The sequence below is a fragment of the Carassius carassius genome, chromosome 1 (genome assembly GCF_963082965.1).
Source record: "Carassius carassius chromosome 1, fCarCar2.1, whole genome shotgun sequence".
In the NCBI taxonomy this organism is placed as follows: Eukaryota; Metazoa; Chordata; class Actinopteri; order Cypriniformes; family Cyprinidae; genus Carassius; species Carassius carassius.
In genome coordinates, this window is record NC_081755.1 from 19,174,773 (window position 1) to 19,194,565 (window position 19,793).

The window sequence follows — 19,793 nt, forward strand, 5'->3', positions numbered from 1 at the left end:
TTATTGCTGGACACTGCTGCTGAAAAATACTCCTTTATGGCTTCGTATATATATCTTCACATAGTGCTCATAAATTTCATTAGTAGTATTAGAGTAATGGATGTAAGTTTAATGAATTGCCAAACAAATTTTTGCAAATATTTGTTGTTGTTGTGTCTCACCATGCAAAGGAACTTTGTCTTTTGTCTTTAATTTTATATATATATATATATATATATACTATTTTTAAAAAACAACAGCCAAACAAATGGTTTCAAGAAAAATATGGCAAGATGTGGTGGTCTACCTCTACAATATAGCAATACAGCACTCAGAGGCGTAAAGAGGTGTAAAACGCACTCAACACAGATTTTCAGGGCTTTTTTGAGCTGTTGCCTGATCTGCATAATTAATTTAGTGAATCAGGGGCTAAAGCAGCGCTGACAGTACATGCAAATAAACAGCTTTCAGAGGGAGCAATTTATTCTTAATAATTACCCTGTATGCATTAACTACAATACAAAGCATTAAATGCATCATAAGAATTTTTAAAGTCCCAAGATTTTGTTTCATAAAAACTCACTTAATGCAATGGGGGAAATATGCAAATGTAAAATGTGTGCTAGAAGAAGGTCCATGTAGGTAAGTATAAATATGTGCAAAATAGAGACTAATGAGGATAAACAGTGTGTCTCACAAAGGGCAAAAGTGTGAATGATTGCTGAGTATTTTATGTAAACAACTTGTTTACCACAGGTTACGCATGAAGTTCATGAAGACTAAAGAGCTCATGAACTGCAATAATTTTATTTAATAAGTAATTTGCAGGATTGTGCTTAAAAGCGTGAAATACAAATAAAACGGCAGATTTAAGTTGCCACCAAAAGCTCTGATATGAGATGTTCACCATAACATAAAAAAAGTTTATTATTTATTTTACTTTCTTGCACTGAATATTCACACTGGAGTGAAAGGACCATAAGACTCCATCCAAAATCACCTCAGTTACCATGAACGCAGTCCAGATTCCAGTTGACTTACCCAATATTTACAGTACAGTCTTCACTAGTCTGCTAGAAAAATAAAATGAAGCAACCCAGTGATCTTAATGTTTAATTATCTTTTTATTTGGTGTCTTAAAGGTAGCATGGGTGATTTTGAAGAGGCTAGCAATAGCAAGCTAGCTTTGAAAACATGCTTTCCAATCTCCCTGCAAAATCAATGCCACGCCTCTTCCAGAACATGAATTAACAACTTATATTACTTTTATTTATTTTTTAAAGCCTATTGGCAACATTTTGTGCATGCACTTTGTGTTTCTTGTGGTAGCTGATAGTTATACTTGTTATACTTGGCTTAAAGTCTGAGCACATTTTGGTAAAGTGTCTTGGAAGGCCTGATTCCAGAAAAAAAAAGAGAGAGAGGAAAAACTTTACTTGAACAAACACGGGAAAGAGACATAATCTAAAAAAAAAAAACAACAACATCATCAATCATTGAAACAGCTGTGAAAACACTCCATTCGTTGGGTGCCAGTGTTTGCTTCCACCAATTTATTTTTATCTAAGGCAAACAAGAAATAAAAAGACGAGACATAAAGGAGTCTGAGAGTTTTTTTTTTTTTTTTAATCTCTGTCAACTCACATCAACTTTACTAGCGCAATCCGGGTACCTGGGATCCTTCGGGATGTCGCACTGGCCTGTAACTCCATCTCGGCCTGTAGATGAAGAGGACAGGGAGTCACAGACTGACAGCACTCTTCTACACAACAGTGTCCTGAGTGTGGATCACCAATGGGATCCAAACACTCTCGAATTTAATGAGGCTTTAGGAAAGCCTTCTGTGTCTTCCATCTTCTCAAATTTTCTTTATTAAGCATTATTAAAGCAGCCTCTTGCCCTCGTATCTCTTAGTTGCCTGTGTAATGCTCGCTCTGGGCTTTGTTAAGAGCTCTGTACTGCTTTGTGTCCCATTTGGTTGAAAAAATGAACAGAAAATTGCAAACATCCCCTCATCTTGATTAATAAACCCCCATCTCTCACTGGTAGCTGATCCCAGTCAGCCTAATTAACGAAGAAAGAGGTTGTTCTTTGTACAACAGGCTAGCCTACTTCTGATCCATCAAGCATGCTCACAGAGAAAGGAATTATGGGCCATTCTGCTTGATTATGAAAAGATACTAAGCAGCTGAAAAACATCCTTGAACTTTTCAATGAGAAGACATCCAGCGACTCCATGTGTTCTGTACACATATGAAACATTGATTTAAGAGATTCTCTTCCACATTCTGCACTATTTATTCAAGTTTATAAATGCCTATTGAAATCTCTTTTGTTTGCAGTTTCATATATCTTTTAAAAAATACAGTGGTGACCAAAATTATTAGAACTACTAGAACAAAATTATTAGAATTATTCTCACCAGCAAAAAAAATGTTTTAAGTTTTAATTGTGGTGTTCAGTTATTATAAATTATTATTGGTGCTTAATAATTAATGATAATTCTTATTAATATTAGTGTTTTTCGCTGCTCAATAATTTGTCGACATCGATAATAATAGGAAAAGTTTATTAGATATTTACAGTATTAGCCTATTAGAATGATTTCTGAAGGATCACGTGACACTGAAGGCTGGAGTAAAGTCACTGAATATTTAGCTTTACCATAACAGGAATAACATTTAAAATATTTTCATTTACACTTTATTTTAAGGTCCAATCTTTGCTTTTAGCGGTCCATCAACTATGAGTTTTGACTCAATAAACTCATAATTTGCAGCTTATTAATAGTTAGTAAGTTAGAGGCATTGGGTAAGATTGAATGTAGAGTGTGGTCATGCAGAATATGTCCTTTATAAGTATTAATAAACAGCAAATATGTTAATAGGCATGCTATTAAGCAACTAGTTAATAGTGAGAAATGGTCCCTATACTACATCACTGCCGTATATTCAAATTGAAAACATTTCTAATAACACTTATTACCAGTATTACCAGTACCAGTATTTTTTATTAAAAAAAAATAAAATAAAATCTTAGTAACACATTGAGAGACCCATTTTAACTATTAACTGGTTTCTTATCAGGATGGCTATCACTAGAATATCAGGTGTTTATTAGTACTGCTTAAGCACAAATGAATGCCATATTTTTTATGAGCATATCTTAGATCCCTTAACCCTACCCCATAACTAAACTTCACAACGGCCAAACTAACTGTTAATAAGCAGCACATTAGAAGTTTACTGAGGCAAAAGTTTTGGTTATAGTTTGTTAATCGTGAGAACTTGTTTTTTTTTTTTTTGAGAATTTGTATTTTCTGGGATTGTTGTCATGTTTTCACATTCATTGTGAACAGGCACAGTCATTGGAAACTAAGAACACGATGTTTGACTTTAGATCAAAATAAACTGTAATCGGAAAAGTCCAAAATGTCATTAAAACAAAATTTGAATAGCACACAAAGTACTCTTTTTCAACATAAAAGTTCTCATAAAGTCAGATGAGTATGAGCAGAATTACTCAAATGGCAGAGTGTAAGTAAGAATTCTGTTTTTCTTACATTAATAGTTTAAATGAACCTCCCACACAGCTTGCACATATGCTCGCTAAAAACCTGCTGGAATTCCACCAAACTCTGTTGGCAAACTATAGAGACATCAAACCCTACATAGGCACTTGCTTTACAAATAGTGGCAAAAGATGATTGGCATTATAGCAATCGAGTCCAAACAAGGTGCATTAAATAATAAAGAGCGAATGTGCTGTCCCAAAAAAAAATGGAACCGAGCCCAGACCTCTTCATGTCTATGATTTGGCTCACTAAGAGACTAAAATTGTAGTTTTTGATGAGTTATTAAATCTTCTGTGTTATGTGTAGCTCTCCAAGGACCTTACAGACTTAATTATAGACACAATGTAACACTTGCTAGTACATTATAAATAATGGAAGAATTGGGAAATATAAAATACATATGGCTATCATAGCTCAGATCATTTAAGCTTTCTGATTGGAGATATAGGTATCTTGGCAAATAGTTTGAAATATCATTGATCAATCTCTTCTGAAACTCAAGAGGAGAGTAGTTTGTGACCTTTATTTACACTGTAAAAAAGCAGGATGGTTAAATATTAGTCTCCAGTCATCTTCCATTTAATGCTTTTGCTAATTCCTATCTGGTTATATCTAAATAATACAATATCCCTTGCAACAAGGTAATGTTAATTCCTTGCCACCCAAACATAAATGATATTCACCTCTGGCGGGGATGTTAGTGTTCTTCAGAATCTGCTCCAATCGTATAGCCATGTCAGACACATTCTGAGCAATGGCCTGGATTCGCTCCACCAGACCCACCGGCTGGAATCTGGAAAAGTGAACAGGAGTAAGAGAGAGAAATGATGTGCGGAAACAGAGCTATTAGTTTGTTAGGGCTAAATAAATACTTTAATGATTCTGTTTTTGGAAAGAATCAGATCAGACATTTCGCCTAACATCTCATTTTGTGTTCCAAAGAAGAAAATAAGAGTTTAGAACAACATGAGGATGAGAAAAGATGGTTTTAAATATGCAATATGGAAATGAAGCAAATCTTACAGTAACTCTGCCTAATGGATATTAAAAAAAATATTAATGGATAATTGTGTGTGTGTAATTTAAATTAATATGCACCTATACATACTACAGCCTTGAGAAATAAGAAACAAGAGCCTGAAGCACCTCTACTGAAGCAAGTCTTTCTATTTATTATTGAACTGAATTCCAACATCCTTGAATGGTACAATTACCCATTGGACATGCTAATTGTTTGAAATATGCTTGGGGCATAAAATTCTGCACTGACACCATTCATGTAGAGAGATAATGAAAATGACATGCGGCATGTTTAGGCTTGGCCCTGAGAGAAAAAAACATGGTAGAGCAATTAAGTCGGTAGCAACTTAATTCCCTTGATGTTGACAGCATCAAAATTATCTAAAAGATTAAAAAGCTGGGTTAAAATGAAAGGAAACATTGCATTATTTAATTGTCCCGAGGGTTTATTTTTATTTAAAACAAAAAGAGTTTGCAGTGTTTTGCTATTTAAAGGGAACATTAACACAGTTAATGTTATATTGCGTTTTATGTGTCATTATGTATTGATTATAAGAATATATGAGTAGCATGGGTATATTTGTAGCAATAGCCAAACATTCATTGTATAGGTCAAAATTATAATTTTTTTCTTGCCAAAAATCATTAGGATATTAAGTAAAGATCATATTCCAGAACATAAAAGTACAAAATGATATTACAATAATAACGCCTTCCATTCTCACTCGGTCCGCATTAGCAAAATTAACTTGCTGATGACATATAATATCTGCACGAGATATGCAAATAGATACAATGACAAGTGGGTAGGACAGCCTATCGTAGCCCTCGGACTGAGGGTGAACATTTTATTGTTATAAGCCTTCAACAGATTATATATATTATAATCTACACATTTAGACAGTTTAACTTAGTGATTGCTAAGGGGATGTGAAGAGACTTTAAAACAGCATAACAATAATAATAAATGTTTTTTTTTTAACCAAATCACCTTTTGGTTGAGTACTCCAGTACTGAAGTATTTAGTATTATCAAGAAGTTGAACTGTTATACAGCAATAATGGCACAATCATGTGCGATACAGCATGCTTAAATTATTTTCAGTATTTTAGAACAATTTCCCAATAGTCAAATTACTATTATCTGAAAGTCAGTTTGCTGATATTTGAATACAAAAATGTGCCAGACTGTTGATAGATGCTAAAAATGGCCAAATAAAATCTAAATTATCTGCATTTGCAATCAAATTAAAGATTACAATGTTTGGCAATATATTAACCCTAGAAAAAAAAAAAAGTAAAAAAAAAAACTGAATGGTCAAATAATGAAAAATGTTCAGGTTCAAATGTTCCGTACTTAAGTACAGACAGACAGACAGATACACAGACAGACAGCACTCAAACTATCATGGTAAATCTTGTTCTTGTTCTCTAGCATGATTTGAGAATAATCCAAAGAACATCTTGTGTTTCAATGGAAGCAAGATCTATGACTATACTAAATGTGTTGTGTGGGCAGTGCATTTTATTTATTGATTTGATTTAATTTTACTTATATAATTTCATGTTGTTTTATCTTATTCTATTGCTTTTATCTTATTGTGTTTATCTTTTTATCCTATTGTGTCTTTTATTGTTGTGGTGTACAGCACTTTGGAAACCTTGTGTTTATTTAAATTGTGCTATATAAATAAAGCGGATTGGATTGGATATACACATACCTGAGCTCACATGCTTATGAATTTGCTTATTTAATTAGTAAACTTCAAGTAGTTTACTAGTTCTAGTTTACTTCAATTTACTTTTCCATTGCACTGTATCATTTGCTATTTTAAATTTAGCTATGAGCAAATTCCTAAAAACTTTGTTTGTATGCAAATCAAAAGACACTGTCACTGTTGTCTCTGTACAAGTTTGTACAATTGAAGTTAACTTTGACTATATTTTTCTCTTGCATCTAAAAAGTATTTCATTAAAGCCTCAATAGGTTTTATTTCAGGTACCTCGAGTGACTTGAAAAATCTCTTTCATAGAGACAGGAAAATGTCTTATGGAACGTACTGTCATCTTTGTTTCACACCAAGAGCTTGATTTCTTTATAATGCAGCTCACATGAACCGCCTGCAACCCCGTGCCCTGCAGCTACATCAGCAACACGCTGAAGCAAACAGCCCCCCTCTGTGAGCAACTCTGTCACTCCCAATAAATGTCACCTCCGCATGGCACAAAGCTCAACGCTCGAAAATACACGCCATCTGAACCCTGACCTTTCTGAATTCACACCCAAAGACAATAAAGTGTTCAGGCGGAGCTGTCACATGCATGTTTGACTTCCGCAATCTCTGCACTACGGAGATTTCTTTTTTTAGATACTGCCAGAGCTTTTTACCTCCTGTGGTCTTTCATCCACACCAATCAAATCAGCTTTAGAAAGAACGTCAGTTGTGATTTTTCAGTCCCACAGACGCATTTCAAAAACAGAAGTTCTAAGGCTTCGCTGGTAGTACACCCAAATCTATCTGTACTGTATTTCGTGAATGCTGATATTGGAGCCGTTTGTTTAGACGGAGTAGTCAATATCCGTTATATCTACATTGGTTACTGTTATAATTGCTTTGGAAGTAATATGATGCCCAGAAACTTTCTTCTGCAACAAATCAAAGTGCAAAGCTCTTGAGGCATTGCAGTATTTTACATCTTCATGTACATGCCCACTCATTCACTGTTTTCTACAGTATATAGCAAATGGCACATAGTTCACTACATGGTGAAAGAGTGGACAAAAATGAGATCTGGCATGACTGTAGACTGCACATTATATATGACAGTACAGTACATACATACTACATACACACACATGCGTGCACACACACACACACACACACACACACACACACACACACACAAAAAAAACCCTCAGTATCTGATCTTATATAATACAGATTGAGACAGATGTCCAAAAACCTTTTTTAATGGGATTCTAACCATATAGTTGTTCTTAGAAATTTCATCTGATTTCATGCTGTTCAGTTTACAAGACTTGAATTTGAGTCAGATATGGGTGCAGAAAATTCTGACTACTAAACCCTGTTTGATATATTGACATTTTACGCTCAACTCAACTTTATTTTACAGTTACTCAAGTCACAACTAATAACCTTATTGTCAAAGAAGGCTCTTTAAATTGTCACATAACTAAAAAGCATTGTGTATATGTTTGTGATGCTAATATAACTTTATTGACCCAAACAAAAACTGTTACCAGCAAATTTCCATTATAATGAACCAAACATTAGATTACTTGTATATGAGCATGTGCTGTAATGCCACACTCCTTGCTACAAAGAATACAAAGTTAACACAATTTTTTCCTTGTGAGTGCCCCACAAATCATATTTCACTATACACTTCTTACCCTAAAATACCCCTTTTAAATTAAATTAAATTTATGCATTTAGCAGTCAATCAAATTATTATTATTATTATTATCCAAAGCGACTTACAGTGCATTCAGGTTATCAATTTTTTACCTATCATGTGTTCCCAGGGAATCGAACCCCCAACCTTGCGCAATGCTCTATCAATTGAACTACAGGATCACTTGTGCACAATATCGGTTAAATACTTGTTTCTTACTTCTGTTGTTTTATGTATATATGTTTAATTATGTAGTACCATAGTCAACAAATGTAATTCCGTTCCACTCTATGTCCACACATGTAGCGAAACGATAATAAAGCTCAACTTGACTTATCTGATTTTGGCCAATTATATGGTTTTAACAGTGATTACACTGTTTACATTAATAATTTAAATAGTTGTATTATTATTTTTTTATAAACATGCGCTTGACAGACATCTTTGTATAGGGTGTCTTTCTGCTTTAACCTCACTTATTTTCAATTTACCAGTAGCTATGTTTCCATCCAAAGATCTGAATTAATCTTATGTGCAAAACTGGAATATCCCATAAAACATATGTGAATAAAGCACCATTTCCATCCATCGAGTCAAAGAGAACAAAATCGTCACTTCCTGGTAAACAGTGGCACTGAATAACACTAAGAATATAGGAGAAGCTACTAAATATAATAGTTTTCATATATAATATAAATTATCTGCACCTCAGAGCGAGCAAATGTAACACAATAAATGCTGTCAGTGTTTTTGGAGGTGGATGCTACTGTTTGGAAACGCAGTCGTGTATGACAATTATACAGAAATACACTGACAATAGACTTTGATGAGATCGGTCCGATGCTAGTCAAGTTATCCCGTCTCATAGTGCAAAGTCACATGATTTTTTTCGATGCACATAGAGGAATTTATTCTGTAAAGGTGTTATTGGATAAAAAGTTTATCATACTCAAACGTTTTTTATGCACATTTTTGTAATTTATGCACATTTTGGCATTTCCATCCAGCATTTTTTATGCAATATTCCAAAATGTGATTAAAATAGGCGGATGGAATCGCAGCTACTGGCTCTGCACTGAATATAATTGTGTATTCTCTCTCTCTCTCTCTCTCTCTCTCTCTCTCTCTCTCTCTCTCTCTCTCTCTTTCAAGCAAAAATGTGTTCTGTGGGATAATTCCCTCAAGCGTGTCACTCAGAATTAAAGAAATTTTGTCAAGTTGGACAGATTCTCCTCATCGCGTTTAAAGGTCATTTCTGTTGATTGACATCATGGAGTATCATGGTAATTTGATACTGATGTGTGAATGGTATTTTAGAGGTAAAAAAAATTGTAAAGCATTTGTGTATTTCCCAACTAAGTCAGTATAAGAATTTTACGGTAATTTACCAGGTTTCATATATGTAAGCATCAATACTTTGACAGTTAAGTTCTTTTTGCAGTTCCATCGGTGACACCAGCAGTGCTTAGTGCTTTAGCTTTAAACTATCACTACCATTGATTACTTTTCAGCGGAACAGAAGAGATGGAAAAGTTGACATCATACTTTAATTCACAACAAAGATTGTAGAGATGGGATGTGTGGGTGTTCTTATCCTGTAAGATTTGTTGATGTCTGGAGAAATCACAAAGTAAAGCCGTGGCACCAGAGCCCGTTTGAACTTCTGATGTGACAGACATCTGTTTCCATGGAGACAGCTGAAAACTCTGGGAAGTGTCTTAACTAACTCATCGGCGAGAAGTTGACTGTGTCTGAAACGTTCCGACAGCTGCCGCCTTCAAGACCTATTGGGAACTTCCCACTCGCAAACTCTGAACTTGTCACTGCAGTGTGATGGGTGTTCAAGTGGCTGGAATAAATAGGATGCACTTTTTGTGAGGGTCAAGAGTAATCTTTATGTTTTATCAGTTTATTTTTATCTCTGTATTATTTTTCATAACTCGTGCAGCCACAGCAAATGATGACAGATGTGTTTTGGTCATGCCGGCCAGTTATTTCATTATCCAACAGCTATGCTAATGTTTTCTGGCGAGACTTATCACTTTTCCTCGTCACATACACAAAATATGTGCAAACCAGTTTTCACATAACGAAAGAGCTCTTGGAAAACACGCCTGTAAAAATGAAAACAAATCAACGTAGCGTATCGAGTAAGAAATTAAAACTTTGTTCATTAGCTGATGCAAAACCTCATTTGGTTACATTTTAGTTTCACAGACTTGATTCGTTTGTCCTCGAGCCGTGATGAACTGCATCTGCAGTTGAACCATGCGTTAACAGCACAAAGATAAACATGGAGGTAACTGGAAATTAAAACGTTGTGGCGCCGTTCGTGTGCATTCATCTTGTAAATACGATTATCCCTACGTGACTTGAAGGCAGCAAGTGACACCTGACTTGAAGAATGTCACCGCTGCTGTGCTGTAATCATGAATGTGAGTCTGCACCTGTGGAGAGCAGAGCTCAACTCCTCCAGTCTGTGGGACTCGCTGCTGTTGCTCATTTTTGATAGGGTGTCGATCCTCTTCATGATTATCTCCAACATATCGCTGATCTTCCTCAGCACCCCACGAGACTCCAGACCTCCCAACACTGTCACACAAAACAGTGGGGACATGTCAGTTCAGACAGATAAAACAAGCAACATGTTATGCTTACAGACCTTGCTGAAAAGACCAAGGTGGGTTACACAAAGTTGAATAAAAAATGAATATAATTTATTCATTTCAAACCAGTATCACCTTCTTTTATGGAACACAAAAGGATATATTTTGGAGAATGTATAGAACAATTGCAGCATTGCAACACTGTCACATAAGATTAGTTTTAACCACTTTATGTTCTGATTTTTATGTATATATGACTTGGTTTGGATTTTGTATCTTTTTATGTATGTCTAATATACACAATGTACCAATGTACCTGCCATGTGGAAACAGAACTAAAGTCAGGGCACCAAAGTGCCTATATATATATATATATATATATATATATATATAGGTATAGGTATAGGTTTATTTTTTAATTGTTTTGGATGTATATACTGGTGGACAGATTTAAACTTTTAGCACACTGGGACTCTTAAAGACTGTTCATGAGATATGGTGCAACTGGAGTCTATGCTTTAGACAGCCTATTTTATGATGTTTTAATTTCAGTGTGATTTAACATCTGACAACTCATAATTATAATTAGTCCCCATTATGACTTGTATCTCAACCGAAAGGCACTACTTACCATATATATTAATATAAATAATTGGACATATGAGAACATTAATGGGATTTAAGAGCTGCTGAGAGTGTTCATCAGTGTTAATAAAGCAAACTTCTTAAATATTTCTTAATTGAACCAGTTTCATTGCTTAACATTTTCTTGGATTTTTTTTTTTTTTTCAGTTCTTTTGAGTAGAATTTATTGGAAAAATACGTATGATTAGTTATTTTTACTTGATCAGTTTGTAAATCTTTGCTGTATAAAAGGATAAACTTGCACAACACTGCTTTTTCAGTAAGCTTCAATAATACATTCCATTTGAAACTACTGCCTTTTTGTCATTTTACAAGCCCAGAGGACCCGTTTCCACTTCACTTTTCATTGAATGGGGAAGATTAGTGTGCCATTAATTGGTAAACATCTTTTGTGTTCTACAAAATGAAAGAAAGGTTTGGAATGACACAAGGGTAAATGATGGAAGAACAGTTGACACCACGGCTACACTAGTCCCCATGCAGCTATATACCAGCAGTCCAGCATCAAAATTTATGTTTGTCCCGAGCCTGTCTTTTCAACAGAGGAAAAACAAAATACAGAGATAAATATACTCTAGGGCTGCACTCTCTCCTGAGAAAGGCCCAAAAACAAAGTCATGGCAAAACAAAGAGCCTAAATGGAGACTGAATGCAAATCCATTGGCATATTAGTTATATTTATTCAATATCCAAACAACATGCTGAGTGTTTTATTCAAAAACATTTTAAAAGCGTCTCATTAGCACAGCCTCTCTCTCTCTCCAGAGCATCAGCGGTGAGGCCACAGACTTCAAGTCTCATAACTGAAGAAACACAAACAGCACAATACAGGAAGGGGACCAATTAGGCTGACAGTCAAGTTTAATTTCAGAGCTTTCCGAACTCCTGCCGTCTGTTTCCCGGAAAGCTGGTGCAAGTGGAGTGGATGCCTCTCACCTGGCCAATTAACCAGAACACATCTACAACTGTGAGGTCAGTAGGCCTGCAGAACTCTCCGCTCTGACATTCTCTGTTCCCACTCGCTGTTGAGATCATCCTGAAGTCAATGCATCTTTCTAATGATGAAGGCTACAAGAACGAGTTATTTCAAAACTTTCCTTTACCCATATGAATTAACATTATTTCGGGGTCAACACTTCTCAGAGTTTGATTTGTGCACTTCCATTGTAGGTAACATGTTCACCAAAGCATAAATCTGGGATTGTTTACTCACCCTCATGTTGTTTCAAACCCGAATGCATTTCTGTCTCGTGTATAACATATTTGAAAGAAAAGAATGTTGGGGTCCACTGGAACCTATCGATTGCATGGATACTAGGTCAACTACAGTCATTGGAAATTAGGAAGCCTGTATAATTAGTCAGCTTACGTAGTTATTTGGAAGCGAATGGACACTTGTAGTCAGTTGTAAGAAAGGAACAGTGTTTATCCAAAATAATTGGAGAAATTCAGCAAATGTCACTAGTTAATCAAGTTATGAAAGTTGTAATTACCATTAATTAAAAACAAATAATAATGATAAATAAATAAATAAATGGATGGATGGATGGGTGGGTGAATTGTTCATAGTACAATCAATAATACGAATATGGACAGAATTTTCATTTCATGCCAACTTTGTGTTCCTTAGTTAACGCACAAACATACTTTAACAAGGTCTGGCTTGAAAGCTGTTATGATTTCATATCAAACTTCAAATATGTGTTTCAGAAAAATGCTAGGTAATATCTGGTAATCTACAGTGGATGAACTATGTCCAGCAAGAGTTTAAAAGCATGCTCCAGATACTTTGGTCTGCTAATTAAATGACCACTGTGTGCTTTTGATCTCACTGGATTTTGTGCGGAGAGTGCTCTCATTTATGAGGTCGCATAGTGATTTCATCCAAATCGATTGGAAGATGTGTAAAATTGAATAATGGGTTGGATTTAGGCTGCAGGGTGCTAGTTGAGGATGATCAGACAAGCATCTGAAACACAGACACATTCAGCTCTAAACTGAAATCTTGTATATTACTTAAGCAAGCAGTGATGATGAGTACATTTTGTGTAAGTAATAAGTGAGACGTTTTGAAACCTTAGAGTCCCTTTTCACTTACATTTAAATGTAAGCATTAGCAGCATAATTACTTAATGATTACTTTGACCTCACATTACTCCACTTAATAATATAGCTTCACAAAGTTAGCTTTAAAAGGTTGTGGGCAATCCCTTGAAAAAAAAAAAAAAAAAACGCATACTGCTGGACTTTGCAGGTTTAATTATGCTTAGCTGGTGCTAAGATGCCAAAAACCATAACCAGATTAGACTGACAGCAAACTAACCATAGTTTGGAATATTTTTTTTGTTTTTGTTTTTGTTTTTTTTTTTCCCAGAAGAAATATTAACTGAAAAAGCCTGCTCAGATGCATACTTCAAAACAGTTCACCATCTGGGATTCTTTGGCATACTATTTTGAGCGTAGGTCTACCATTATTTGGGATGCAAATTTTAATCATGCATATAATTCAGGACAGATTGTATGCAAATTAGGATGCAGTTATTTTTGAATGGTTATGTAATGTTGCTTTTATGTCCCCTTCACTGAGAAAAACAAAAAGGTTGATGACTATACCACTCATATGCCAACATACAATTGTGCACTTTCAAAGTCTGGTAGTTTCCCATAAACTTGTTCACTGAGGGTTAAATCAAAATTACTTTGAGAGGTTACTGACAGAAGGCCACAGACGGGTTTAAAAATAACCTGGAATATTTCTTTACATCATTCCTTAATTTCATGCAAACTACAGAGTAGAAGCAGCTTAGCAACAAGGAAGGCATTATGATTCAAAACTTTTCTTTTTGTGTTCACCTCTTACCCCAGAGGGTTAATCAACTTTATTATGCAGCCAGAACTTTCCAGATTGCAAAAACGACAGCAACTTAATTAGTATATTTAAATGTAGCTAAAATAAATTGATTGCAACCACTAACCTTTTTTTTAGTAAACTCAAGGAATTGAAAAAATAATAATTTCAGTGTTTGCTCATGTGCAAAAAAGTACTCGCTCATAAGTGGATGATTTAATTTCATGAACTTTGGCAACAAAAATAGTTCCAAACAAAGATCACAGTGTCACACTGTTTTGCATCTCTGAGCAATGGACAGTGTTTCTTTATTGAATGAATCAGCTTTTTTAATGAATCAGATTAATCTTAATGACTTACTCATTAACAGTCACTTGCTTTCACCTATAGGTGGTTTTAATTTCACATTTCAACTTTTTTTCATGTTATAAATCATTTCAAATATCAATATTAAAGTTTTTTTTTGTTTTTTTTTTAACAAAGCATTATTTATGCATCTGTAACTGTAGGTTAAATGCAAATAGTGTCCACATTGAGCAAAATGAAACTGTAAATACATCTCAATGCCACTTCAGATGCAGATTCCAGAAATGTTGTCTTATGTTGGAAGGAAAGACAAAGTAGCTAACTAATGAAGAGCTTCTTATTATTACCCAAAGATACAAAATGGAGGAAAGAGTTAAAACTGAACACTTTCAATACATAAGTACTTTCAATATTAAAAATCATACTTGAGTACAATACATATCACATACTTTAAAACTTTACTCAAGTAATATTCAAAACAGTGACTTCTACCTGTCAAGAGAAAGCAGGCTGGATTCAGATGCGGGTAAACTCAAGGCTTTATTCGAAACAGGAGAAGAGTCACAGTTCACAGGTTACACTCGCAGTGACAGGATGAGTAGCAGATGAGTCACGTTTCACAGGTTTCACTCGCAGTGACAGGATAAGTAGCAGATGAGTCACGTTTCACTCGCAGTGACAGGATGAGTAGCAGATGAGTCACGTTTCACAGAAGTACGTATAACCGCCGGACCGGAGGGATGAACAGCTGGAAGCTACTAGGAGCTCAAGGCTTGTAAGAACAAGGGCAGAGGAATCAACAAAACACACTGGAGCCTGAGGACAAGACACGACAAGGTGAGTACAAAGAGCTGCTAGATGATCGGAGCTATTGGTATGAATAACAACAGTCTGACAATAGACAGAGAAACACAGGGAATAATAAAGGGGAAAAAATTAGAAGGACATAGAGAACAGGTGGCGAGCAATTAAGGTTAACAACGGGGAAACAAGGGAGGCGGGGAAAACAAACAGGCAGACGTGGTGAGCTGTCAAACCATCCCAACACACACACACCCACACCAAAAAGACAGGTGATTAGCCCCGAGACCCGACAGTACCCCCCCTCCCAGGAGCGTCACCTGGCGCTCTAGGAAGGGGCCTACCTCGATGCCGCCGGAAGTCCTCAATCAACGAGCGGTCCAGAATGTCCCGGGACGGCACCCAACACCTCTCCTCTGGACCATACCCCTCCCAGTCCACAAGATACTGAAACCCCCTGCCGCGACGCCGCTCATCGAGTAATCTCTTAACCGTATAGGTAGGAGATCCATCCACAAGACGAGGGGGTGGGGGGGTGGGGCGACTGCAAGCAGGATTAAGGGGGGAAGAGAACACAGGCTTGACCCTGGAAACATGAAACACCGGGTGAACCCGACCAAGAGTAGGAGGGAGCTTGAGCCTGATCGCCACCGGACTAACCACCTTGGTGATGCGGAAAGGCCCAATGAATCTGGGAGCCAGCTTACGAGAAGGCGCCCGGAGAGGCAGATCCTTGGTAGAGAGCCAAACCCGTTGACCACACACATAGGTAGGAGGAGAGGACCGGCGACGATCAGCTGCAGCCTTGGTTCTGTCAGAGGTTTGGACCAAAATCCTCCTGACTCTCTCCCAGGTGCGACGGCAGCGCTGGACGAAAGCCAGGGCGGATGGAACCGCTGCGTCGGGTTCCTGTGATGGGAACAGAGGTGGATTATTGGCATGGGGTTCGGACTCGTGTGACATACTGGTGTGAGGAACGGGCCCCCGGCTCGTTGCCTCTCGCTGAAGATCGTCCACCCGTGTGAGGAGTTCGGAGACTCGGGCACTGAGAACGTCCACATCCTGCACGGTGGTGTTGAGCTGGGTGGCATGCTGCCCTAACAACACTCCCTGTTGAACGAGAGCCGAGCGAAGCGGATCAGATCCCGCTGAATCCATAATCTGGTCAGACTGTTCTGTCAAGAGAAAGCAGGCTGGATTCAGATGCGGGTAAACTCAAGGCTTTATTCGAAACAGGAGAAGAGTCACGGTTCACAGGTTACACTCGCAGTGACAGGATGAGTAGCAGATGAGTCACGTTTCACAGGTTTCACTCGCAGTGACAGGATAAGTAGCAGATGAGTCACGTTTCACTCGCAGTGACAGGATGAGTAGCAGATGAGTCACGTTTCACAGAAGTACGTATAACCGCCGGACCGGAGGGATGAACAGCTGGAAGCTACTAGGAGCTCAAGGCTTGTAAGAACAAGGGCAGAGGAATCAACAAAACACACTGGAGCCTGAGGACAAGACACGACAAGGTGAGTACAAAGAGCTGCTAGATGATCGGAGCTATTGGTATGAATAACAACAGTCTGACAATAGACAGAGAAACACAGGGAATAATAAAGGGGAAAAAATTAGAAGGACATAGAGAACAGGTGGCGAGCAATTAAGGTTAACAACGGGGAAACAAGGGAGGCGGGGAAAACAAACAGGCAGACGTGGTGAGCTGTCAAACCATCCCAACACACACACACCCACACCAAAAAGACAGGTGATTAGCCCCGAGACCCGACACTACCAAAGTCATTTTCTAGTAAGGTATCTATACTTTTACTTAAGTTGGGCTATCAATACTTTATCCACCAGTCTTCTTTCAACCCAAAAGAAAGCATGTTTACATGGTCTGAGACATTCAGACCCTCTTAAAGTATGTCTTGACTCGAACACAGAGTCAACCCCTTTCTTGACCAACTGAAGACCATGAGTGTGCTGGTCCACTAGCAGAAACACAGCACTATAACCAGCATAAAAAAAGTATGGCAACATGCAAATTCATCCAGGTCTTGCTCCATGTTTAATCCAATGAAACTAGTCTCCAGTATGGCAAAAAGTATTTATAGGAATTACAGTAGTACACATTTCAAAGTATGTTCACTATACCCCAGTATAATCCCAGCTAAGATGTGAAATCATTATCCCTGTTTCCCAAAACCCTCCTGAACCTTAAGCGATTCATTTGATCTTTGTGCTGTTCTAAGGTTGACTTTAATGCAGACACCATTTTAAAAGCTTTGGATCAGTGAACGATGCGAGCAGCATGTGCCTACTAATCCCACTAACGTATGCCGCCTCAGCTTCCTGATGTATTTATTAGCTTACTAAAAATCCCCAATTTGCTAAACGGCGAGGGCTGATAGAGTGATTCATGACACCCACATGCGGCTGTATACTGCTGACTGGAGCCGGATTTTGGAAGGATCTAGTGTATGCAGGTGTCTGTGTAAGAAATCCTTAAGGCCATTACACGTTATGTGTGGGTGAATGGGTTTAAGTGATACAGTAATACTGTATATAGTATTCTCTTTCACAAAATATTTAGTACAGCTTTACTTTGAAGATTTTTTGTATTATTATTTTCATGACCGTTTTCCACACTGACTCTGACTACAACAGTTAAACAAACCAATAAGTTCTTGACTGACCATTCTATACCTATTCAGGGGCGTTTTTAGGGGGAGGCTGGGGGAGGCAGTGCCTCTCCTAGGATAAGCCCTGCCTCCCCTGAGAAATTATCTGTCATCTGATGCTAAAATGAAAAAGTGGATTGTTTTGTGCATATTTTTCCATCACTAGCAGATGGGTCTGACCCAACAAAAATCCAGTTTGGCGCTGTTGGACAGTGCGCGTGCTTCGGGCGTACGCGCTCAGAAAAAGTTAGTCACGTGAGAACAGAACGCCAATGAAATATTTACCTGCCAGAGCTTTAGAGCAGTGGCGTGTCCACAAGGGTGGCACAAATGAGCTTTGCCATCCCAAAGCGTATGGGAACAAAGTGCATTGAGAGCGGAACAACGTGATTTTGACTAAAACACAGGTTTTTTGAAAGTCAGAGAATTCTGCGACTTGCGCCTGCGAGTTTGAGGTCGAATGCTAAAGTGCCCTCGCGGTCCAGTCTGCCCCCTGTCCTCGATTTCTGCCGAGGGTAGTATATTAATATTTTTGGTTGTGGACGATAAAAATGTCTCCACGATCTGCTTTTGAAGAAATATCATTGCTGCAGCACACTTTCTATCAGCTGCAGTTCTGGCGCCACGGAATTAATATACTGCGACATACATTAACATAAGCGTTAACTCAGCGGTAGAGTTACTCTCACGGGACACTGCACTTATTTACAAAAATATGTTTTGCTTCTGCTTTAAATCCTTGATGGTTATTTAAACGTTTCATTCGTGTGCGTTTCTGACGTGCGGTTTTTCTGAGCCCATAAAGCACTAAAACGAAAAAGCACTTCAAACTGTGGCTGATTTCTAAGTTACGTTTTGTGCTAATACTGTCAAAACACACAAGGTTTATGTATAGACTCCGTTGGATATGTCTAAAATGAAAGTAAACAAATGAAAGAGGATGCATGTCTGTATATAAGACGAAAGCAGGTCTTAAAGGGACAGTACTGAACATGCTGCCGTGTGAATTAAGGGGATAGTTCACCCTAAAATTTAATTTCTGTCATTGTTTATACACTCACATGTTATCCAAAACCTATATTAACTTATTTCTTGTGCTGAACACAAAAGAAGATATTTTGAAGAAGCTGTGTTACCAGACTGTTGCTGGTCCACATTGACTTTGATAGTTGCAAAACATACTGAAGTCACTGTGAACCAGCAAATTTTTGGTTTTTCACCGTCTTCAAAATAACGATTATGTTTAGCAGAAAAAGAAATTTTTTTTTTTTTTTTACTATTTTCATTTTTGGGTGAATTATTCCTTTTATGTTAATAAAACACCAAACACGCAGAGAAAAATCACTCAATACTCTTGACTGAAAAAAAAAACTTTAATACAGTTGCTTTAATAGGAATGTGTAATATAAGTGTATATAGTGTTTTATTTGTAGATTTGTTCATTATTTTTTTTTTTAATGCTCCTGCTAAATACACCTCTTGTACCTGAAAATAAAACACAAAGTTAAAATAATGACAAATATTTTTTATCTTTACCCATGCACTTTGGCCTAAATATCCAACATACTTTTTCATATTTTGTTACCTTAAAAGCCTTTATAATAGGGTAATTAGTTTGGCTGTGATGCTCAAACTTCTTGCAAAATAGGAAAAATAAACATGACAAAGAATCAGGATAAAATCAGGATTTCTAAAAAATAAAAAAGATTTGTTAGATTTTTTTCTTGCCCATGCAGCTGAGGGAGAACCAACCCATACAGACTACAAATCCCCGTAAAATAATAATAGCATTTGCCTATGACAAGCACCACTAACAAAAATAAATAAATAAATAAAATAAAACTATATTTAAAAAAAGTTATGTTGCCTCTGCTAATGATTTCATAAATACAATTCTTATAGTTTCACAAAAAATAGCTTTTATTT

General features: G+C 37.0%; 2 protein-coding genes across 4 annotated transcripts in view; both read right to left on the reverse strand.

Annotated features, from left to right (window-relative positions):
• The window catches only part of LOC132140709 (NACHT, LRR and PYD domains-containing protein 12-like), a 538,723-nt gene that overhangs the window by 316,427 nt on the left and 202,503 nt on the right, over nt 1-19,793 (reverse strand). The gene's annotated exons all lie outside the window — the stretch shown is intronic.
• LOC132140690 (alpha-1,6-mannosylglycoprotein 6-beta-N-acetylglucosaminyltransferase B-like) overlaps nt 1-19,793 on the reverse strand; it is a 99,931-nt gene that overhangs the window by 64,102 nt on the left and 16,036 nt on the right. Inside the window, exons 3-5 of the mRNA XM_059549583.1 lie at nt 10,437-10,581; nt 4,237-4,346; nt 1,624-1,697 (exon numbers count right to left, since the gene is read on the reverse strand). Coding sequence (XP_059405566.1) covers nt 1,624-1,697; nt 4,237-4,346; nt 10,437-10,581 — 329 coding nt within the window. The remainder of the gene's footprint in view (nt 1-1,623; nt 1,698-4,236; nt 4,347-10,436; nt 10,582-19,793) is intronic.